The 24,334-nt window shown below is 38.7% G+C and overlaps 3 protein-coding genes across 4 annotated transcripts in view; 1 reads left to right on the forward strand and 2 right to left on the reverse strand.

The window, feature by feature from the left end:
- LOC148949858 (E3 SUMO-protein ligase ZBED1-like) overlaps positions 1–1,826 on the forward strand; it is a 38,107-nt gene extending 36,281 nt beyond the window's left edge. Inside the window, exon 3 of the mRNA XM_089091443.1 lies at positions 1,012–1,826. Coding sequence (XP_088947569.1) covers positions 1,012–1,826 — 815 coding nt within the window. The remainder of the gene's footprint in view (positions 1–1,011) is intronic.
- LOC148949857 (uncharacterized) overlaps positions 1–8,472 on the reverse strand; it is a 239,064-nt gene extending 230,592 nt beyond the window's left edge. For both annotated transcript variants that reach the window (XM_089091331.1, XM_089091332.1), the window contains exon 1: positions 8,373–8,472. The gene's annotated coding sequence lies outside the window, so the exon portion shown is untranslated. The remainder of the gene's footprint in view (positions 1–8,372) is intronic.
- Positions 3,148–23,697, reverse strand: LOC148949859 (uncharacterized). Its single transcript, XM_089091445.1, has 3 exons — positions 23,647–23,697; positions 11,300–12,556; positions 3,148–3,261 (listed from the first exon to the last, which is right to left on the reverse strand). Exons 1-3 carry the CDS (start codon positions 23,695–23,697, stop codon positions 3,148–3,150), a joined length of 1,422 nt encoding a protein of 473 aa, XP_088947571.1.
- Between the last annotated feature and the right edge of the window lie 637 nt (positions 23,698–24,334).

The following is a 24,334-nucleotide window of genomic DNA, read 5'->3' on the forward strand; positions in this document are numbered from 1 at the left end:
CCACCTAGACTCTAGGCGGTAACACTGTCTTAACTTTGAAATCTCATTAATGTCAGAGTATTGTCTTGCTACATGGCTATTGGACTAGTAGATAACATTTCTGTAAAACAGATTGGCAAAATATGATATTTTGCCAAATAATTGATATTTAGAAATTTAGCTGATAATATACTGTAATTTTTCATCAATTTTCTTTTGCTTATTGATCTAGCGTACATAGCAAAATCCAACCCTATATGCCAAATCGAATTCCCAATTTTTGTCCATTATTTACAGGTTGGTACTACCTCTTTATATAAAAGAATCAGTTCCATTGGATTCTATTTACCTCTGAATGTTTAATATATTGTGGGTTCAAGTCTCTACCCGTTTTTAAAAAATGCCAAGTCCTTTGTGGGACTATTTTACAAAAGTATCGGCTAAGTCTGCACTATGCAAAATATGCAAAAAACGTGTTGCTACCTCTGGAAATACCACCAACCTTAATGCTCATCTCAAGACAAACCACAAAAAACAATACCAAAGCATAAAAGGAAGTACATCGGCCGGGGGTGCCAGTGTTAACCCTGATTCTGATTCGTATCCATCTGATGATTAACATGATTCAAGTCAAATTGTCCCATCACATAGCCAAAACTCAACCAGACCTTTGAGTCAAGCTAGTGACCCTACCCAAGTTACCCGTGATAGAAGTGACCAGACTGACTCAGGAGCACCAAGTGCAAAGCAGCCGAGAATTGACTCGTTGTTACAGACCAAGTACAGTGCAAAGCACCCGAAAACTGTAAAAATGAACAAACTGGTTGTGATTTTCATTGCAAAAGATATGCAACCCCTCTCTGTTGTTTCAAATCCTGGGTTTATTGATCTGGTGCAGGGCCTTGACCCCAATTATACTTTGCCATCCCGAGCTAAAGTGACAAGAGATCTTCTCCCTGAAATCTATGTTGTAGAGAAATTGAAACTGCAGGAGGCGCTAAAAAAAAGTAGGACAGGTTTCCCTTACCACAGATATATGGACCTCCCGGGCGACTGAGGGTTTCATAGCTGTCACTGTACATTACATTGATGAGAAAGGCTGCCTCTGCAGCAACGTGCTTACTACTGCGAAAATTGAAGAAAGGCATACTGCTGATGCTATCACAGCTCATCTTCTGAAAATTGCCACTGAGGGGGGGATTAAGGAAAAGGTTGTAGCTGTAGTTACCGATAATGGAGCAAATGTGGTACGGGCTGTAAAGGATGCTGCATCTGCTGTAGGTAAAGGCTGGAGACATGTTTTGTGCTTCGCATTTACTGTGAATTTGATTGTGAGGGGTGCTATTGATGATACTGCTGACTTGTCACCTCTTGTCCAAAAAACTAGGAACATAGTCTGCTTTTTCAGACGTAGTGTTGTAGCTGCCGACAAGCTGCGCCAGATTCAGATCTCTATTGACAATGTTTGCACCAAAAAACTGATACCTGATGTGACCACTAGACGGAATTCGCTTCTCACTGTGTTGCGTAGTCTACAAGTTTTGAAAGAGTCAGTACCAAGTTTGCTTGTGCTTCTCGGTAAAGTAGATTTCCTACTCACTGAAAGTGAGTGGTATGTTATATCAAACGTGATCGCGGTACTTACACCTTTTGACGAGGTCACAATCGAGCTCTCTTCTGAAAGCTATCCCTCCATCTCAAAAGTCCTGCCTTTATCCAAGATTTTGAGACGCCACCTTGTTCAGGTAGATTGTGGTGGATTTTCAAATGTCGCCGAGGACCTCCGCAAGGCTTTGAAGGAGAAAATGCAAGCTAGGTTTATAAGCCTCGTCAGGTCACACCCGTGACGATTGCCACATACCTTGATCCGCGTTTCAAGAAAATGTATATTTCCCCTGACGATCTTGTCTCGGTTGAGGGCAAAATAGCAAGAGAGATGGATTTGACCTTGCTGTCTGCTGAATCCTTAGCAGCAGGTACAAGTACCGTCATAAACCCCGCGAGACAGCATCGACAGGCTCATGACAGTTTGTGGGGCTCACATGACGAAGTTCTGGTAGTCAACTCAGGACGTGGTTCGACAGCAGCCGAGTCTATCATGGCTCTGCAGCTTTTTAACAGGGAATCTGTAGTTCCAAGAAAAAACGGATCCACTCAAGTAGTGGAATTCTCGCAACATGGGCTCTCAGAAATATCTGTACGAGGTTGCCATGAAATTTATGTCTGTGTCCGCCACCAGTGTCCCTTCTGAGAGAGTTTTTTCCAAGGTCGGTCAGTTGATCACCGAGCGGCGAAACCGACTCTCTGAGAAAAACATTGACATGTTGTTATTTTTGAATAGCCAAATATAGCCGCGTTTTTTTCTTAAGCCCAAGTAGTTTCATGTCTGGGTTTTCGTGATATTCTTTCATATAATAAAAGTTGGTTTTTTAATTGTTCAATGTTGTATTATTCGAAGTTTTTATGAAAAAAAATGATGCAAAATACTCTTTAACTACGATTTTCGTTATTTAACTTTGGCAAAAACAAGAGTGTATCGGAGCCAAAAACGATTCCGAAATATCGATATCGATATATCGAATATCGAAAGTGAAAATATCGATATATCGATATATCGAAAAATCGAAATATCGCTCAACACTAGTTGCATCAGCTCTGGGTTCCTATAACATTCAACAAGGACACTAACTCTTGCTTCCTGCAAAGTTTGGCAGAGACATAGCTATGTTCTGTGTCACATGACCTGAATTTAGGAGCGCACTCCCACACATAATCCAGAATGGATTATGTCTGAACATTCAAAAGAGCCAACTAGGGCACTGGCAATTACTTCCAACACAGTTTCAATGAGATTTTCAATTACTAGATCTTCTGATGAAAAGAATTTTGGAACCTCCCTCCATCCGTCCACAGGCTAGGTGTAGACTTCTATATAAGTGCCTCGAAAAGGAATCATGGCAAATTTCAAATTTAGCTCAAGAATTCTTGAGTAAAACATTGTTATTTTATATGTTTATGTCAGGATTTTTCAAATGAGGTATCACGTAACTATATACAAGTAATTATTTTCTTTTTTTACTTTTGACCAATAATTTTTAAAAAATTACTCCCAATAAAGTTTCAAAGAGATCTGATATTCCTTTTACTGGATGTTCTGATGAAAAGAATTTATGAGCCTCCCTTCACTCGTCCACGGGCTAGGTGTGGACTTCCAGTAACTGCAACTGGAACATTTACTCTTGCTTTCGACCAGATTTGGTTGAGGTCTGACAATCTCTTCTCCTGGAAGTTCTGACAACAGAAATTTAAGGAGCCCCTTTATTTCCATCCCTCATAGAGGTTGGCTAGAACTACAGTCCACTTAAAGACAAACCGAGACACAAGCTCTTACTTCCCCCCTAGTCTCTCGAGATCTGACAATCCCTTCTGGCAGATGACCGAATGGTAAACACTTAGGGAGCCTCCTTCTCCGCAGAGGTCGGATTGTGTCTGGAAACCCCAGAAGTATAACTAGGACACTAGCTTTTACTTTTTATTCAGTTTCGTTAACACGTGACTGTCTCTACTGGTAGATGTGTAAATGACAGGATTCTGGACCACCCCCTTCCTTCCCAAATCTACAACTTGAATCGCAGTTGGCTAAGCCTATTTCTCAGTATAAGCTTTATATGCAGACAAATTTTAAAAAGATTTCATCGAACAGGAAAAAGACACTCGGAATATTGAATTTTCATATTGACTTTCCTAGAATTTGTTCCCTGAAAATTCAGAAGAGATACCGAATTCGCAAATTCAGGCGTCTAAAGGATAATTTCATGTCCCAAGCACATCTGACGTTAGGCCTACATGATCTCCAAGAAAGTTAAGTTCTGAGCTAAGACAGTTTCGTTGTGCTTTCCTTTCCTATTGTTTAGTCGGCTAGAAAAAAAAAATATTCATATTTTTTTTGAAAAATTATTAAAGATTCGGTGAACCTCAGATGAACTCTTCTTCTGTGTTAGACGATCCCCACACCGGGAAAAGGTTTTAAATTTCCATCTGTACCGTTACCGACCGATCAACAGCTCATCACGACAAAAAAAAACTGAACACGACAGCATTAGTGTTCCTCTGAAACACAATAACAGAAAACAACTGTATCAGGCGTCACAGAAACAGAGAATTCGAAATTATATTCAAAACATAATCAAAATAATCTCTTCGCCGTAAAAATAATCTCCTGTTCAACAGCTAGCACATGTCTCTCCATACTCAACAAGGCTCACAACAGAGAGAGAAATCGAGGTGTCATCCACTTTCCATCATATGATATGCATCTTGTGGCGGCAATTTTTCCACTACACATGGATACGTCCACCATGCTGAACCTCATTACGTCAAACGTAGGACACTTCGTGGCACGCTTGAAACACTTTCGCCGCATGGCGCGCGTTACCTAGTGTACACCATTTAATAAGTGTCCTACGTCAAACGTAGGACACTTCGTGGCACGCTTGAAACACTTTCGCCGCATGGCGCGCGCTACCTAGTGTACACCATTTTTTTAACAGGTGACCTCACGGGAAGGGTTTTGGAGAGAAACTTCGTTTAAATGTGAATCATCTTCCAAATGAATTCCGAGATTGAAAAATTTTGGCCTAATACACCAAGTATTTGAGTTTGTCCCAAATCCTTTGGCAAAAATAACTGACAAATTTAACATTAATCCTAATGTAGATAGTTCAGGGAGTTTTTTTCTTACTAAGAGTGTCTCTGCAGAACCAGTAATCCTGGAAAACTGGTTGTAAGCTCAGTCAAATGAAAACATTGAGTTTTAGCAACCTTTTCAAGTAACAAAAGAGACTGTACCCCAAAAAGTGCTTTCATCAAGCAGTAAAACAAAACAAGCCATTTGGTGCAGCAAAACAACAAGTTTGGCCCGAAATACTATCTACTGTACATCTTAGACAGTCAATTAGTTTAAAATTATCAAAATCCTTTCAGAATAAACCCCAGTTCTTAAGTGTTTACCCGTAAAAATACTATAGCGGTTAACCCGTAAAAAAACGGGTTTTTCGTGACTGGCATATAAAAGAGTACGTTTTACATAGGAGTACGGTACCGTTTTGTTTTTATCAAGATTGTATTGGGAGTATCTCTCCTTTCCGTTTTTATATTTTTTTAAAAACACGACAGCATTAGTGTTCCTCTGAAACACAATAACAGAAAACAACTGTATCAGGCGTCACAGAAACAGAGAATTCGAAATTATATTCAAAACATAATCAAAATAATCTCTTCGCCGTAAAAATAATCTCCTGTTCAACAGCTAGCACATGTCTCTCCATACTCAACAAGGCTCACAACAGAGAGAGAAATCGAGGTGTCATCCACTTTCCATCATATGATATGCATCTTGTGGCGGCAATTTTTCCACTACACATGGATACGTCCACCATGCTGAACCTCATTACGTCAAACGTAGGACACTTCGTGGCACGCTTGAAACACTTTCGCCGCATGGCGCGCGTTACCTAGTGTAAACCATTTAATAAGTGTCCTACGTCAAACGTAGGACACTTCGTGGCACGCTTGAAACACTTTCGCCGCATGGCGCGCGCTAACCCGTAAAAAAACGGGTTTTTCGTGACTGGCATATAAAAGAGTACGTTTTACATAGGAGTACGGTACCGTTTTGTTTTTATCAAGATTGTATTGGGAGTATCTCTCCTTTCCGTTTTTATATTTTTTTAAAAATCTTCTTGTTTCCAAGAGGGAAGGGTCGCCCGCCTCGCTGGCATTCACTGGTGGTCTCAAAAAGTAAATTTGATACTTGTGTAGAAACTGGTAAGTACAAGAAAATTATATTGCGATAACAGATAGGCATTTTACCAGGTAATGCTCACCCTTACCTTAGTTCCTCCTGTGCCACCAGAGGAACCCAGGGCATCCTGGAAGAGCCACCAATCAGCCCTCATTTGGGCTGCGGCCCATATACCTTCCCACGGGGGCTGGACCGTCGTACTTGGGCGCCCATATGGGGGGGCAGGGGGGGCTCCCGCCTCCCCCCTGGCTGAATGAGATTGCCTTATTTTTATATTTTTGTTCTGAGATTTGTATTATATAGCATTAGGAATACCACTGAAACGAGGTTTGCCCCCCCCCCTGGAATTCAGCTTATGGGCGCCCATGCCGTCGTATTGATGTGTTTGAGGTCCCGCTGGTAGGTGCGACGAAGTGTATTTTTCGGCCGTCCTCTTCTACGGGATCCCTGTGGCTGCAATTCCAGTACAGTTTTAGAAAGTCTATCCTCCGTCATTGGGATAACATGTCCCAAGTAACGCCATCTTCGGCGGATGACATCTGTTACCAGGGGCTGGCACGACATAGATCAAACTGACTGGTTTGTTACATGTGCTCTCCAGTCGATGCTTAGACGCTGTATAAACAGTGTTTCTCACTCCGGAAATATATTTAAACTTTAGTTTTTGGGGGTTTAGGGGGAATAAAAGGTACCTAGGTTGGGTTTGGTTACGTATTTATTATATGCTATGCTTTAACCCCCCCCCCCCCCAATGTGCAAAACTATTATATTTTCATCGTATTTTTTTTATTTCATTAACGAAACTTCACTTCTCTTTGATAGATTTGCTTTTCAAGGAGAGTGGATATCGTGTGTCCATTTAAATGCATCTACTTAATGAAAAACTAGTTAGATGGTAAAACAGAACAGGTAACAAACAAAACGGAAACCACACACAACATGAACAACAAGACAAAAATATACTCCAAAACAAACAAACAAAAATACCAGTTTAAAAGGCCTCATTCATGATCAGTTATTATTTTGTTATTCAGTAACCCTAGAGATACCCAGGGGCGTCCCACGGGGGGAGGGGCGCACCACCCCCAACTTTTTTGGCATTCGGTAAAATTTTCACCACGGGCGAAAATTTCGGCCGAAATTTTGCAAATTCAAAATTCTTGATTTCTGCAGAAATTCGCCATAAATCAGGTAGCGATTCGGTAAAATTTACAAAGATCCCCCCCCCCAATAAAACGATCCTTAGGACGCCCCTGGAGATACCTAGTTTGGGATCTGCACTTTCATATACCCCCCCCCCAATACTGCCAAGGCTAAAATCTATCCTGAGTACACCCAACCCCATTGAAAAATAAAGTTGTAAAAATTCATTATAGGTATTCCATCCCCTCCTCTTTCAGAAATTTTACTTACTTAAAATGTTACTTTAGTGACATTTTAAGTAGCCTAGGCTAACAAAAAAGATAAACTACCAATCAAAAAAGTTGAACAGCCTTAAGGAAATTCCATTTTTCTGCATTTCTTGCCATCAATGACCAATTTGAGTCAAAACTGAGATATAGTAGACCTATCATAAGACGAAAAATTTGCAAAGGAGAGATGAAAAATTAATCAATTTGCAAAGAAAATAGATGAAAAATTTATCCATTTCCTGTAACCCATCAAAAGTGTGTGTAATGCACTGAGGATTTCTTAATTTTTCCTATTAACCCACTAGGCTAATGAAATAGCTAAGAAATAGACATAGATACCTTTAGAGCAGAATTGGTCAATATCGACCAAATCATATTATTGAGTTAAGGCTAAAGTGAATACACCATTTGATGCCTTTTTTATGCTTATTACAGATATAATAAGTTTTCCTATTAAAGATTGTATAGCGCCCCCCCCCCTATATATGTCCCGTTAGGTGCAGGGTAAGTTTATTCGATATAGGGGGGGGGGGCGGAAATTCATTTGTGAGAGAAAAGAGTACTATATTTATAAAAAGCAGAAAAAATGGGCATCGAATGGTGTATTCACTTTATTTGAAACTCAATAATATGATTTGGTAGATATTGACTGCAGAATTTCTGCTTGAAACTGAATTTAGGCTGAAATTCGTTTGCATCGGGAATGAGCTTTACCTGCAAAACAACCCAACCCGGTAAATTTTTACCAAATCATATTATTGACTTAAAACGAAAGTGAATAGACCACCTGATGCCTTTTTTTATGCTCTTTTCAAATATGATAATCATTATAGTCAGAAATGAATTTTACCCCACCCCTATATATAACAACTCAGGGTATGTACTTGCACTTCAGGGGGGTGGGTGTAAAGTTTAAACTTACCTCCCATTTACATCAGAAATAAAATATACCCCCACCCTCCTAATGTGCAAATATATACCCTGAATTTGTATATATAAGGGTGGGGGTAAAATTCATTTCCGACAAAATGATTATTATATTTGGAAAGAGCAGAAAAAAAGGCATCGATTGGTATGTTTACTTTGTAGATTCGCCCCTGCCTATTTCCCAAGGCCCATCAATTTGGAAAAGTGAGGATGGGCAAACAACATATCTCTTATTATGCAGAAATACATACCACAAATATGCACAGGCTCATAAATCCAGAAATTGCACTAATAAGCTCCTTCCCTATTACTTAAACTCCATCAAAAAAATCTACTCAACTCACTGGTGATAACATCTTCTCATCATCAAGAGAGAATTCGTACTGATTGTCAGCGCTGCCATGTAAACAGGCAGTAAGTGGCTGGGCACACGTAGCTGATTTCGGGAACCGATTTCAGCATCAGTGGACAAACGATAGCAGCCAGTTAAATTTACTGAAAGAAAAATTTATTGCGCGAGATTTTCAAAACAAAGAATCATAAACACAAATAGTCAACTGGAGTTTATTAATATTTGCCTCACTGCTCTCAGCTTAGTTCTCAGTTTATTTTTCCGCTCAGTAGCGGGTTCTTTCATCACAGACAACTCTGACTGACTATTTATTTGTATCCCTATTTTTTTGTGATGATCATGATGAAAATTGGCGCTGATTTTGTATATCGGCGCCGAAAACTAGAAAATTTTTCAAGCTCAAACTGACGCCTATTTCTTTTAAAATCGGCGCTGATTTGGAAATCAGTTCCCAAAATCAGCTGCGTGTGCCCAGCCCTTAAATGTCTAATTGGCTGACTAAAAATTTGTCAGAATATAGAAAACAATATGCGGAAACATTTTACAAAACAAATAGTAACTAAGCAACAAGGACCGGTAGAGAGCGTGTATAAAATATCTGACAAACATAGGTACCATAGTAAGAAGGGTATGATATAATAAAATGTAATTCATTTTTAACAATAAAACAAAAATTGTTACTTTTGTTAATTAATTGTTTAACCTGTAAAGAATTTTTTTTTACTTTTGGGCTAATAATTAACTTACTAATAAATTTGTGAACAGCCCAGATCGACTAGGTGCGGGGCCCGATTGAAATTGTTTTTGTGGGGCCTTCTCTATATATTAAATTTTTAAGTGGGTCACTCGCCTCATATTCTAGGCAGGTGGGGCCCCCTATTAGGCTATGGACGCTTTTTGGCTTGCGAGTTCAAGTGACTTTTCGGTCCCCCCCATATTTAATTAATTTTTTGTTAGTACAACTATCTGAGCTTATGAATGGGGAGCTAAACCTGGCCCGACACTCTAGGCAGGCGGGAAAGCCCTGTTAGGCTTTGACTGGACGCTTATTTGCCCTGAATTCCAGGTGACTTACCGGACATGTGTCAATTCTAAAATTTGGTCACCCTGCATGAGACTCTAGGCAGGTGTGCCTCTCCAAAAGCTAACACACAAGTATTTGTCCAATTTGAGAGTCGTAGCTACTCCCGCCGTTTGCCCATGCCGTTTACCAAAACACCTAGAAAACTATAGGCCTCCCCGTTCGCCTGTGAGTACAAGGGACTTTTTGGTCATGTGTCAATTCTAAAACACGGTATTCTGCCTGAGACTCTAAGCTGGTGAGCCTATTAGGTTTAGGTCACTTGTTCACCTGTGAATCCAAGATAATTCAGCTCCCCCTCTTTTGCATATAAGTCCAGTCAACATTGTTTGTCAAGAATCAACCCAGTAATCTTGATCATCCTTAATGTTCTGTGACTATCTACCTTAGTTCTGTCCCAAGATGGATGGATGGATGATAGACCACCGGCGGATCTAGAGGAAAATCTTGGGGGGGGCCGCGCCGGACACAGGGCGCCAAAAACTGATTATACAGGACTAATTTGATAGCTCTTTATTTATATGAAAACACTGCCAAATATGCTCATAAAGGTAAAACGTAGCACAAGAAAATAAACACAGTACCACACTACACAACTAAACTCAATCGGCGAGCTTTTCTGAGAGCGAACATATCGATAGCATCGTCTGTTTTCGGCAGTTCGTCTCTGTAAGTCTGCATGAGTAGTAGAGCCTCCAATCTCTCTTCAGTCATCGTGCTTCGTATTGATGAACATGTCCTGTCAACCTTTGAAAACATTCGTTCTGCTTCACAGGTTGACACAGGAAGCGTCGCGAGAATTGTCAACAATGCAAAGATGTTGGGAAATACATTTTCCTGACAACTGTTCAGCGCTGAAATAGCTGTTTTCGGTTTTTGCACGGTTTCCTTAGACCAATACTTGTTCCAAATCTCGAACTCGGTTTTAACGTCTATCTCCGTACCCACGAGCAGCTCCTTGTACTTTTCGTACCCTGGCTGAACGTCCTCCCAGCGTTTGCCATTAACCACAGCCGGGATCAAAGCTGAAAGTTTTGCAGCATTCGTAAAATGGAAGCTGAACCGCTCCGTAAAATCAAGCAGCATGGCGTCCAGGGCTGGAATAAATGCCGCCATCCTATAATGACTTTCTGGATCCATCTTGGGTACCCCTGCCCGGTATGTAGAACGTGAAGCTATGCGTGGCTGCGTTACCTTGATGGTAGCATCAATCTTTTCGGCCATTTTCAGAAGATCTTCGTAAAGCAGTCTGAATTTGGTTTCGGCATGTGATCGCATATCTTACAGCATTGCCTTCACGCTGCTAATGAGGGACAAGGCTCTCACGAGGTCACCATCCTTCTGTTGTAGTGACTCGGCCAAAGGTTTCATGATCGACGAAAACGAATTCAGGCAAACCAGTCCTACGAGTGTATCTGATTTTTCAATGCAGGATCGTAATGCATAAGCTCTGCTACTTGCCTCTCAATCGTGCCATCCTTCCATCTCCTGCAGAGCAGAAACGATCGACGGAAGGGAGTCCCAAAACCTGCTGATTGCTTCGTGTCTCTCTACAAATCTCGTGGTACAAAGACTGACGAGTGTCTCTGTTTTAGCTTTGTCCACGATAAGATGCTTTTTAGAAGTCTTGTTCTCTTGGCACTTGAGCTGAAGTGAGAAATTGTGTCTCGAACAACGTCTTGGGCATTGCGCAGAATGGGAACTGAAACTATCTTTGAACATGAGAGATTTGTGGCATGGCTCACACAGTGGAAGTAATCTGCCAGTTCACACTGGCGTTTAACTTCAGCAGCAGCACCATTTGTCAAGCTTGCCATGCTAGCAGCTTTGTCGTATCCTTGACCAACGCACTTTGACAAATCCAGATTTGACTTCCTGACCTCACTCAACAGCAGCTTCCCGAGGCTCTTGCCGTCTAGCTTCTCTTCGATGCTTCTACCGTCGTCACTTTCCTCATCTCCAGCGAGTCTTGACAGGGTTTGAAAGGCATCGACAACTGCAAAAGGATCTTCTCGAATCACGTATCCCTGCTCGGTTTTACACACATAACGACAAACAATGACCATCAGCTCCCTGGTCTGCCTGTCTGTTGACTCGTCCGCAAGAAGACACCAAGCCGTTGCTTTGTTTGCTTTTCTCACTACTTCGGTTTTTATCATGTCCCCAATTGTTCCAATCAGTTCATTCTGGATCTGTTTACTCGTATATTTGGCGTTGCTCGGTGCATTTTCAAGTAAATTTTTAAGTTGCGAGTCTCCACTCTGAATCCGATACCGAAGTAGGTGGCGGAAATTCCCGTCGTTTACTGCTGTAATGACATCAGAGTCTTGGATATCAAGTTTGCCATCATCACGGTGGCCACGAAGGGGGATATTCTGTGCCCCGCAAAGCTTGACAGTTTCAACAACGCTTCTCAAGAGTGCACGGTTCTGCTGTATTTGCTTGACCCTTTCACAGTCCAGAGCATTCCTGATATCTTGATCTTGACTACCGCGCTGAAACGTTGTTAGCAGCGCGGTAGCTTTTTCCTGGCAGTGTTTGTGAAACTGTGCTTCAGCATGGTTTGTCAGCGCACCATCTTTCCCGGTAAGTTTCGAATAGTCTTTTAGCGGTTTCAAGACCAACTTTCCCATTTTTTGCCCTCCGCCGCCTCCAGATAAAGCCGACCATCCTCCTCCGCTTTCGTTGGTCCTCATCAAAACACAAACACTGCACCAAAGGCCTTCGTGGTCTTGATGACGACTCACTGTGAGCCAAGGATACTGGGCAAGATGTTCGGTATTCAAGCGACGCTTGACTTCGCCACCTTTTCTCTTTTGTGTCGAGACTGGAAGATCAGATTGGTTCTTCGGCTTCCACCTTTCGTTCATAAAAAACATAATTTCGCCAGAAGACAACTGATTTCGCTCTTTCAGCGCTACTGCAATACTAAAGTCATTCGACGGCGTGAAGTCAGTTTCAGGCGAAAAAATAGCGCTTTGATTCTGCTGCGGGTGCGGGGACTGTGAAATCAGTGTTGGGCTATGTACCACCAAGGTTTGAGTACTGCTTCTTGATCCTTCAGTCAGCTGATCAGTGTGTGTCGTTTCGCCGAAGTTTGTTATGAAGGCCGTCTGTGAAGTGGACGGAGTTGTTGGTGACAGTTCATTCTCCTGGCTGAATGCGTTTTTGTGCATTCCGACCGTCGACTCAGAGTGGGCATCAGAAGTTGCCGTCGTCTCAACATCTAACAAAAAAAGTTTCTCTTTTAAAGTTTGCACAAGACATTTATTGTAAACATATATACACTTTGTATAATGGCTTGCTTTAGTAGATTTAACTCTCAACATGGTGAAGGCAGAATTGGAACTAAATTTGAAAATAAACTGAATCAGCAACATTAACTTTAAACTCCCCCAACAATCTTGAACTTTCATACCCCAAAACTATTTCTAGGAAACCCGGACTTTAAAATAAAATACCACCCTAAACATCACTAATTTAATTTGTAACCCCAAGAACCGATCCCCGACATATGCTAACAAATATTTTTCAAGAGCTGAAACCCGAAACAATTATCACCGAAGTTTACAAGGCTAAAGAGAGAGCTTTAACTGCAAGAATTTGAAAGATAATTTCAGAGCTGACACAGTGTGTCGGTAAAAATACTGCTTTAAGCCAATATCATAACAGTCAGGCGAGACGAGTGGGCTGGTAAAAATCAGGTCAAACGCTTCGGACAAATTGCATACTAAGAACACTGTACAAGAGGGACCGTATGAAATATATAACAACAAAAGCAGCTGATACGCTATTAAGCTTGACGAATGAGCCTTATCAGTAAAGCTATCCGACAATGGGATAAAGCTATAATTTATATTTTTTGATACCCACTTTAAACGACACTCCTTCCTTATTGTTCTATCTTTAAAAGCTTACCTTTAATCTGATCTTTCTTGGCAAAATAATCAGAGATGTCCCTCAATCCTTTACGGCTTTCCGCCATCATTCTTTGTTTCTTCTCTGTTCTATATTCATGCCCTGATTTTTTTTCCGATCCATTTTAAATGCGTTTCCGTCTAACTGGTCTAACACACGGAGCAAAAATACTCCGAAGGCAGTGGCAGGGTCGCTCGCGCCTAGCCTCCCGCCGGTTGGATCTAACCACCCACGCAACTCCCCAAAGACATGCGTTTCTCGTAAGCATTCACAAAATGTTTTTCTCGTTTAGCACGTCCCAAAAATAAACCCAATAATCATGATTCGTGCAGTGTCGGATTTTAACTTTATATAATGTGATAAAAAGAAAGTAAAAAATGACGGCGTATCCGTTTTTTTTTTTTTTAGCGTCGGCCTTAGTTGAACCATTCACAAAAAAGGGTCGTTTGCACGATGGATGAGAGGGCACCAGAAAATCTTGTGGGGGGGGCCCAGGGCCCCCCCCTGGATCCGCCGCTGTGATAGACTATCTATCAACAAGGAAAAATGCCATCATTTTCATGCATTCCTGAAAAAGGCTAATGCCAGCTGTGCCTCTCATTTAGACTTTTAACTGTCTTGACTTTTTCTCCATTTAGCCATGGGTTGATACCAACTTGATTTTAATTAAATTAAATAAAAAAAAAACAAGTTTTTTAAACTGAAAGTAAGGAGCGACATTAAAACTTAACACGAACAGATATTATTCCGTATATGAAAGGGACTGTCCCCTCCTCAACGCCTCGCTCTTTACGCTTAAGTTTTTTATTGTTTTAAAAAATAAAGTTATGAGACAGAGTCAAACTTTAGCGTAAAGAGCGAGGCGGTGAGGAGGGGACAGCCCCTTTCATATACGGAATAATTTCTGTTCGTTTTAAGTTTTAATGTCGCTCCTTACTTTCAGTTTAAAAAACTTGTTTTTTTTATTTAATTTCTGATTGTTTTCTAGTTAATGCAGCTTTTATTTGCATAAAAATTTTACTTTTCTTTTGCTAAATGGATGTCTTTACAAATTAACTTACGTAACTAACTTCTATATTCGTCTATTTTTCTTCTGGCAAAAAATACAAAGTGGCAGATTTTTGCAGATATGAGCTTGAAACCTATATTATAAGGTTTTCTGATACGCTGAATTTGACAGTGTGATTTTCATTAAAATTCTTTCCCTTTTAGGGGTTTTTTCCCCCTCTTTAAAAAATCAGGTAAATTTTCTCAGGCTCGTAGCCTTTGATGAGTAATACTAAACTTAATAAAATTTACATATTTAGAATCAGCATTATAAACCCATTCTTTTGATACATTTATTGACATCAAAATTCCGTTTTTAAAAGTTTCGATTACTATTGAGCCGTATCACTTGTTTTTTCAATGTTTATCAATTGTTTTTTTTATTAAGTATATGTTATTACGTATATGAGGGGGTTCTCCCCTTAGTCAATACCACGCTCTTTACGTTAAAAGTTAAAAAAATTTAATTCACAAACCCCTGAATCACAAAGGCCGTTTAATTAGAATAGATAGTTCTTTTGAAAGCACTAAAAAAAAACTGTAGCGTAAAGAGCGAGGTATTGACTTGGGGGAGAACCCCCTCACATACGTTATAATTTCTGTTCGTTTTAAGGTCTAATATTCCTTCTTACATTTCAGTTGAAAAAACTTGTTTTTTTTTATTTAACTTCTGATCTTTTTTTAAATAATGCTTGGAAATCCGGCGCCCCCTTCATCGACATGTCCCTTACCCCCCAGAAACCTCCGCCCCGGACCTCGTCTCCCGAGTAAGCGCCTCCTCTAGCCCCCCCTCCAGAAAAAAATCCTTCCTGAAAATGGTTGTATACTTCCCAATAACCAATAAATAATGCTGGCAAGTCCGGCGCCCCCTTCATGGCAATTTCCCTTCCCCCATGAAAACTTCCTTCATGAACAGATCCTCCAACATAACCACCGACCCACCCCTCCCACCCACGACCAGAAAAAAACCTCCTGAAACTTCTGTATACTTCCCAATAACCCATACTATATGTTAACCTTGGGTAAAGTTCATAACTTTTAGCCCTCCCTCGGGGCCCTTCGGGGGATTAAGTCAACCTAAAAGACATATTCATCATATTTTCGATCATGCTGAACAAAATGGTTATCTCAAAATTTTGATCGGGTGACTTTGGGAAAAAAATAAGCGTGGGAGGGGGCCTAGTTGCCCTCCATTTTTTTTGGTCACTTAAAAAGGGCACTAGAACTTTTAATTTCCATTCCAATGAGCCCTTCCACGATATTCTAGGACCACTGGGTCGATACGATCACCCCTGGGGAAAAAAAAAAAAAAAAAACAAAAAAAACAAATAAACACGCATCCGTGATCTTTATTATGGCAAAAAATGGAAAATTCCACAATTTTGTAGATAGGAGCTTGAAACCTCTACAGTAGGGTTCTCTGATACGCTGAATATGATGGTGTGATTTTCATTAAGGTTCTATAACTTTTAGGGGGTCTTTCCCCCTTTTTTTGAAAATCAGCCAAATTTTTCTCAGGCCCGTAACTTTTGATGGGTAGCACTAAACTTGATGAAAGTTATAGATCTGAAATCAGAATTAAAATCTGATTCTTTTGATATATCTATTGGTATCAAAAACCCGTTTTCTAGAGTTTCGGTTACCATTGAGCCGGGTCGCTCCTTACTTACAGTTCGTTACCACGAACTGTTTGAAACATTGATGGCAAACTATATATACATATCAGTAGAGTAGTACCTACCATTTCTACAAGGCCCCCGTACCAAACAGGTTTTTCTAGTAGTTGCGGGTCATCACGCTCTTTGCCAAGAGGAACGTGTATAACTTGATTGGTGATTAGGATTTGAATATAAGGAATAGTTTTCACTACAATTCATATTATTAATAGAATTGGATTCAAAGAGAATATTTTTTATTTGAAATGATATTAGTGGAGAAAAAAAAAAAAATGAGTGGTGCATTTACACTATTGGAGATTAATGATGGAACCGACAGCAGCAGCAGCAATGATATACGAGTACCTAATGTAGCTGTGGAAATAACTGCTGGCTGTAGACTATGTCTTGAATGGGACACTATGTATGCGAGATATGTGATATCATTAAGCAAATTTAAGCAGGAGGAACAGCTGTGTTTTGCTGGAAAAGTAAATATTCTCCATATAAATAAACTTCGGTCAGCATTAGATGTTCTATCGAAATATATTGATGAGAACAAAATGCATCAGTGAATATTATTATTATTGTAATTATGTTCAATAAAACTGTTTCTAAATCAATGGTATTTTTTCTTTTTTTTTTTCTATAGTAGACTAGCTTATATTTTTAGTAAAAAAATAGATTATGATTATTCTGAAGTTGGTTGTGAGAGAGTTAGGGCTCTAAAAAATTGATAGTTTAGAGAAAGATCGAATCATGAGGAATCTAATTCTTATGTAAAAACATTTGATTCTAGATGATGATTTTCTAGAGTTGTCTATTCAAAGGAAGATATTTTCTCGGGGAATGCTTGTCGATATAATGAAAACTGATTCTCAATCATTAGACTATTGTATGAATCTTCGACATCGTAGTCCAAATGCATTTACACAATTTATTAATATATTGATCGCGACGCAGCAAAATGATTTTGTGGATATTCTTTTAAACATTAGTTTTTAGAAATTTAGGACTTTTTTTTTTTCATAAGAAAGATGGTGCTCAAGGATGATTTACTCCTCTCTCTCTCTCTCGGGCAATTTTTTGATGTTGCTAGCTCAGTTTCATTGTGGCAGTGAGAGCGTCAACACATGACAAAATGTTCCATACATGTCCACTATGTATGTACTCACTGGGTAGTTGGTCATCATGTGAGAATTGCACGATGATTGAGGAGTATGATGAAAATTGTAGATTATGCAACCCGTGTAAATTGCACAGAGGATATGCTGTAAAAATTAAAGGTTGTAATTCCTGTCTTGAAGAGGTGTGTGACTCTCATCCTAGAGGTCACCTATGCTCCAATTGTCATTATGATAAATGCAAGCAGTGGGAGAGTACATATCCCGGTATGATTGGAAAGAATCATAACCGGGATTTTAGTTTATTGCTACGAGATTGGTATCGTCGTGGTGTTAGATTGTTATGGGAGGAGGAACCAGGTCAACGATTCAACTGTTGGAACAACAAGAGAATATGGTTTCTACGTCATTGTTGTGAAGACAATGGGTGTTTTGATTATAAGCCCACAGATTTTTATTTGGCAGTGACAGAATGTGATTCGACACTTGAGGACACTGTTTGTGAAATTGCTTCAAATACGCAAATTGAAACATGTGAATTCTATAGAATGAATGCGAATAGTATCATTGACTATACAAAGAGGTATGACAAGAGTGAAGTCACACTCTACTGTAGAAAATGTGACCCTGACATTGCAGTACATCATAATCAGTACACTGTGAATTCAAATAATCTACCAGCACTAGTTGTTGTTTACAAATACCTAGTATGGGATTAAATCTAAAGAGTAGAAAAAATCATTTTATAATGTATATATTTTTTTTTTTTATTAATAAAAAATTTAAAATAAATCTTTAGAACATTTTATTATTATGGCACTAAAATCAATATTAAATACACTTGTAATTATTTTATACACTAGAAATTCGTTAAATCGAGGTAAGTCAACGTAGCTGTCGAGAAACTGTTTGTAGGTATAGCCAAGGCATCTGAACATAAAAAAGAGTAGTTCATGAAAACAACATGTCTTAGTTACTAAATACTGTACTCTTCGTTGATTTTGATTGATAGTTGGCCCACTTCTTTCAATGAAGTCTATGTTTAATTGCGCATAGAATTTATACTAGAGTCCAATAGTATCAAAAATTCTAGATTAGTCGCCAAGTGAAAGATTAAGTTCCCATTGCCGGTCTTATTATACGATTTACTAAGCTTAACCCGTAGGCTAATCGTGTTAACACTAGTACTTTTTTAAATGAATTCAGAGTGTATGCAATAGGACTTGTATTGGGACATGTATGGGTCCATACTAAATACATTGATTATTTGATTTGTGTTCATGGTGCAAGGTCTAGTAGAACACTGCCGTCGGGTGTGATTTCCCAATAGGTTTCAAATTGACTCAGTGATATTAGCGTGATACTCTCAGTCAGAGCATCGGCAAATGTACACTCTAAACGTACAGTCCCGGTACGTACTATGCTCATATCCTGTGTGCCTGACAAGTCCAAAAGAATAACCCCCTGATTTTTTGAAAACATTGATTCAGTTATTCCATTTTCAAATAGTTGAGAGTCATGATCTAGGGATTGCATAGTCAACTCGTACAGAGTTCTATAGGATTTTTTATCCAATGGTAGAGTGTACAGTGGAATACCATTCACTTTACACACAAGACTAGATAGACCGAAAAAATTAAAATCATGGGGGGATTCAGTCCAGGATCCAACGGCGCTGCCACTCTTCACAAGGGCAAAAGCCAATTTTGAAGGGATTTCTCCATTGATAAATGATGAATCGCTAGAGCGACGAGAGCCAGTGGCAATGTGACGTTGATTGGTGATTGTATGGGGGACAAGAAGTTTAGTGTTGTTACCATTGGCTCTAAGCTTTTCCACTGCCAATGCAACCGAGCTCATAACTTGTTGTTTTAGAACGTGGAGAATTGCCGATGGGATAATGACATTTGCATCGGGTGCTGCAGGAAGTGTTTTTCTCAGAATGAAATTCGATTGAGCCATCTGTAGCTGTATGTCAATATTAACAGTGGGGGGGTAGCAAGTATGATATATTGAAGCTTTTACGATTAACCTTCCCGACCAGATAAGAATCACGGGTCACGGCTGTGTAAAACTCGCCATCAATAAAAGAACTCTATTAATCTTAAGAGCCAGCTGATTGCTTTCTTAACTTCATCTGCAACTTTGGTATCATCATCATAAATTGTATGTAGCTTGTCGAGTTTGATAAATTATTGCTAGTGCTCACAAATGTACCATTAATAAATACATTAATTTGTTTGAATAGGTTATGCAGGATACAGTTTTCATAGGAGAGACCATCACCGGCATTTGGAGTTATATTATCCGACTTTTTCTTCGCCACAACATTTAAATCAAAAAATTTTGATGATAAATCGATGAAATAATCTTCATTGGAAAATATCTGAAAGTGTATATTCTCCGAGAGGGGTTGTTGGGGATGAAATTGTTCATAGTAGCCATACTTGACACTGACATCAACATTTTCAGCATTTAATAGATTCAATGAGGAACTGATTGATGGATATGATTCCTTGTGAGGGAGATAAGTCATCTTAAGAGAAGAAATCCTTCTTTGATCTAACAATCTTCTTCTTCTTCTTCTTCTGCTGCTGCTTATTGGTCTTTGTTGTTTTATTTCTCAAAGTCCTTGTTGATGTCCTTTGATTCCTGACTGGGTGGAGACTTATGAGTGAATGACGCGAACCCATCCTTTTCAATCACTCCCCATTTTGTCGAGATTTTAGTTGCTCACCAACGGCTCTTGCTGAAGATATAATATTTTCTTTAACACTCTCCTTGAAATTCTTGCCCGACCCACAGTCCTGTAGTGTGGAGGCTGCAAAATTTGATGCAGCAGGTAAAAGATATTTTCCGGCAAGGGGTAGTGCAGAACGAAATAGCTTAGCAAACAAGCTACCAAGACCATAGCCAGACATTGTAGTAAGCCCCTTGTAGTAGTCAAATCCATTGCCTATTTGACGTGGACTCAAAGCACCGAGATAACAATCGATATCGGGACAGACAAATGGAATTCTTATGTTGTTCATTTTTTTAGGTTATTTTACCGTCGTTGACAATGGGTCGAAAATGACAAGTAATCTCTGCTCGGCCTTTTGTTATTTATAGATGATCGCCCAATTCAATTATTAGTGTTAACTGACAGAGTTCCAAATATGAATTGTTTACAGGAACATACTGAAGATTCTTTATATTATAGTGATGAACAAGTTCATGAGTTGTTTTTCATTCAAGAACACGTAGGAGGGGCACATTTTAATTACCGACTCTCGACGTTTCCACAAAGGATGCGTAGAGAAATATTCAAGAGTCCGAGGCAAAACCAGGTGGATAATCAGCAAAAATAACTTGATCCATCCCGTAAACAGCACCAGCATTTGTCCCATGGATCATATTCTGTTTAAAGCCAAGAACATCTCTCAGCTTGTCATTGAGAATAATTGTTTCAGTGTCAACAGGTTGCGGTACTGTTAATCCTATCATGTTCCAATTAATAATTAAAATGGAATGTAATAATACTACAATATAAGATTATTATATTCATTGTACGAAACAAATCCCTAATATTAGCATATTCTATATATTTCAATCAGACATTAGGATAGTCAATAGATATAAGTGCTTCAACCCATTCATAGTCGGCATACCCCAAACCATTCAAAGTCCAATCGAATGGTATAAATTTTACATCATACACGCGATCCTTTCTCAGGATGTCATAGGTATTTTTGAGGATACAGTCGACAAGGGCCACTTCATATGCACCGTCAAATTTGATGGCGGGTGAGAGTTTTGTCCAAAAATCACTTGTCTTATTCAAGTCATTGTAGAGAGGATCGGAAACGTTAGACATGAAAGTTACATAGAAATTATTGGGCATTGTCAATATCTTCAACACCAATCCAAGAATCAAAATCAGAGTTGTATCCTAGCCAGCGAACAAGTAACTGTTTCTTACCCCCGCGAGTACTTGTCTTTAATATCTTTTCAATTTGATAGATTTCACTAGCATTTTTAACTTTTTGCAATTCATAGTCATAAAAGCCGACGAGAATCTCTTCATCTTTGGTATCACGCAGGCGATAAGTTATGGGTTTAGTGTCTAGGATTTTTACCACTTTAAAAAGTTCAGTGGACCACAAGTAAGTCTCCTTTTTCAAAAACATTAATTGTTCTATTAATTCAAACCGTATCACCAGCATTGAATTTGTTTTTCTTCTTCTTCTTGGCCATTGATTCATTGGAATATTGTTTAATAAAGGTGTCAATTGTGTCATGATCAGAATGATGAACTTCCGTTGGTGTATAGTTGGACAATGATCGATGAGGTCGTTGATTATAAATCAACATGATTTTATCTAGATCATGAATAAAAGCCGGTGTATTTTTCAATGTACAATATCTTGAAATTAAAAGTCGAATAGTTATTATCAATCGTTCGGCCAATGCAGCCTTTATAGGACTATGACTATGATAGAGTAGTGTACTATATTTCTCTAGTACTTTTGCAACATGAGGATTAACAAATTCACTACCGCGATCCGTTTGAATTTTCTTATATGAATCCTTTTTGAGAATACTTTCAATGGCCTGAGTAACTTCAACACCTCTCTTTGATCGCAATGGAATTGCATATGCAAAGCGACTAAAAATACTGAGTGCAAGTAGAATTTACTTGTACGGTGTATTGTGACGTCTTTGAAGCTCATCCATAGTCAGGAGATCTGCTTGCATTATATGCAATGGGTAAAAGGCTTTAGTTTTTCGATATTGATTGGCCCGAAGTCTATGATTTCTATGCAGAGTGTAACTTGGTTCATTTTGTAGATAGTCTTGTACACTTTTAGTGCGAACACCCGATACTTTGGAAAGAGTTGTGGGGGAACTTAAACTCCCCGCCTCGCCAATATTTTCATAAACATCTTTCAGAACTTCAGCCATTTCGAATGTAAACATGTTGTGTAATGTCCGCTACCCTTTTGTATACTGACTGCTGCTGGTGGTGGAGACATTGACATGATACGTCTTCGCTTTTGTCTAGCTATCAGTGGTGTGCTAGTATTTTCCAAAATGGATTTAAAATCTTCTTCAAGTTCATCTTTTAATGTTGATGATGATGATGCATGTTCATTTAATTTTTTTAGAATTTGTCTATTGCCAATAAGACTTTTGGGGAAGTTTAATGTATTTAGAAATTTGTATAGACGAGTGTCAAATGATAATAGTCCTTTACGATTTGTAACCATGTCATACATTAAATCAAGTAGATTATAGCTATTTCCCTGAATTATAATCCTTTCCCCATTGCTCTCAACTTGAATTTTATCACTTTCCAAGAGATAGATTAGGAGTCGCGTAATTTTTTCAAGATATTAGTTGGGCCATATATTTACCATTTTAAAGAAAATTGAATCCAATTCCTCCTTCTTTAATTGTGTTCCAGCAGCAGCAGACTCTTGAGGAGATGATTCTCTTTTAGGGTCAGCAGCAGCAGTGGGCTTTGATCGATAGTGTTTGTCCACTCGACGAAGTGCATCTTGAAGTAAAATCAGTTTTTTATCAATTTCAATAGTTTCATTGTCGAGGAATTTACTCAGACTGTCCTCAAAGTGTTCGACGGGTGAGAGAGCAAGTTCTATTGGAGTCAATTTATAGGGTTTTGCCATTCTCACTAGAGAAAACTGTCTACAAGTCCTGCAATTATTGGCAGTAAAAGTGTGAAAAAGCTACCGCCCGCCTGAAGAAGTCGTTTCCTTTTAAAATTCTTTCCTTTCTTTTTAGAGGCCAATGTACGTACAATGGGACGATGTTGCTTTGCCTGTTGCTTAACTACTTCTGATAGTTGAACATTACCCTCTGTCAAATTTAAACAAAGTTCAGATATTAGAATAATGAAAATGTTGTCAATACCGTGTTTGAGTATTGCTTTTCTAAGCTGATGTTTTGAAGTGCTTAGAACTGACAACAAATGTCTATTTTCATGTAGTTTTTTGAGTGTCATGATAGAGACTAATAGGTCTTTTTAGTGTTCACCGGGAGATATACTGTAATTTCATTGTCGAAAATATCTGTGACTACACGCAAATCATTGGTTGTATTTTGATTAAGATCCAGCAGAATATAACCGTGAGTTTTATTATTTGCCTGATTGTATGCTGAGAGCAGTAATTTAGGGGCTCCTGGATAGATTTGTTTATTGAGGGTTATTAGCGAGCTAGAATCACGAACAACTCTGTAGATGATATAGTAGGTACAGTTCAAAGCAAGTGTTCGCATACATTTGCTCTGATGAAAGAGATTGTGTAGAACCAGAGTAACGGAAATCTGTTCATGATGAGAACGAACCGTGAACAATTGCAACATTTGCTGAGACCATTGTTCAATAGAGTCAGCCATATCGTCAATGATCAGCCAAGAGTTTGGTTCAATAATGTTGAAAACGTCAAGTCCCTGTATGAACTGTATCTGCATCATCGATCCCATGGCACCAGCAATTGCTTTTATTTTATTGTACGACTCCTGCCAAATACTAGAGCAATAGTAGATTTTTTTCGGCTTTTCTGCAAACATTTTATCACAATTTTTAATTATTTTAGTTAAGAGTGTTGTTTTGCCCGACATTGAGGGCCCACACAGAAACGATCTGAACGGTGTTTTAAATTGATACATGTTCCTTTCAACAGTTCACCTGGACAACTAACTGAAGACCCCAATTGTCTAATGACTAAATAATTTTTTTTTTTCCCTACTACTCTGTTCTTCCATAATACAAAAGACAAATAATAATATTTTTTTTTCTTTTATTATATGCAGGTAAAAAAGTAAAAATAAAATTAAAAAATAAACTTTTTTTTTTAAATTTATTCATAATAAAAAAATACAACGACAACAACATATACATAGGTACACACAGATAAAAAAACACTTTGTTTATAGAGAAAAAAAAAACATTAAATTAGAGAGATATCACTTGAAAAAAAAAATTTTTTTTTTTAAATTTATTTAAAAAAAAAAAAAAAAACAACAACAATTA

The sequence above is a fragment of the Artemia sp. Qi Xiang Cuo genome, chromosome 7 (genome assembly GCF_049724085.1).
Source record: "Artemia sp. Qi Xiang Cuo chromosome 7, ASM4972408v1, whole genome shotgun sequence".
NCBI lineage: Eukaryota > Metazoa > Arthropoda > Branchiopoda > Anostraca > Artemiidae > Artemia > Artemia sp. Qi Xiang Cuo.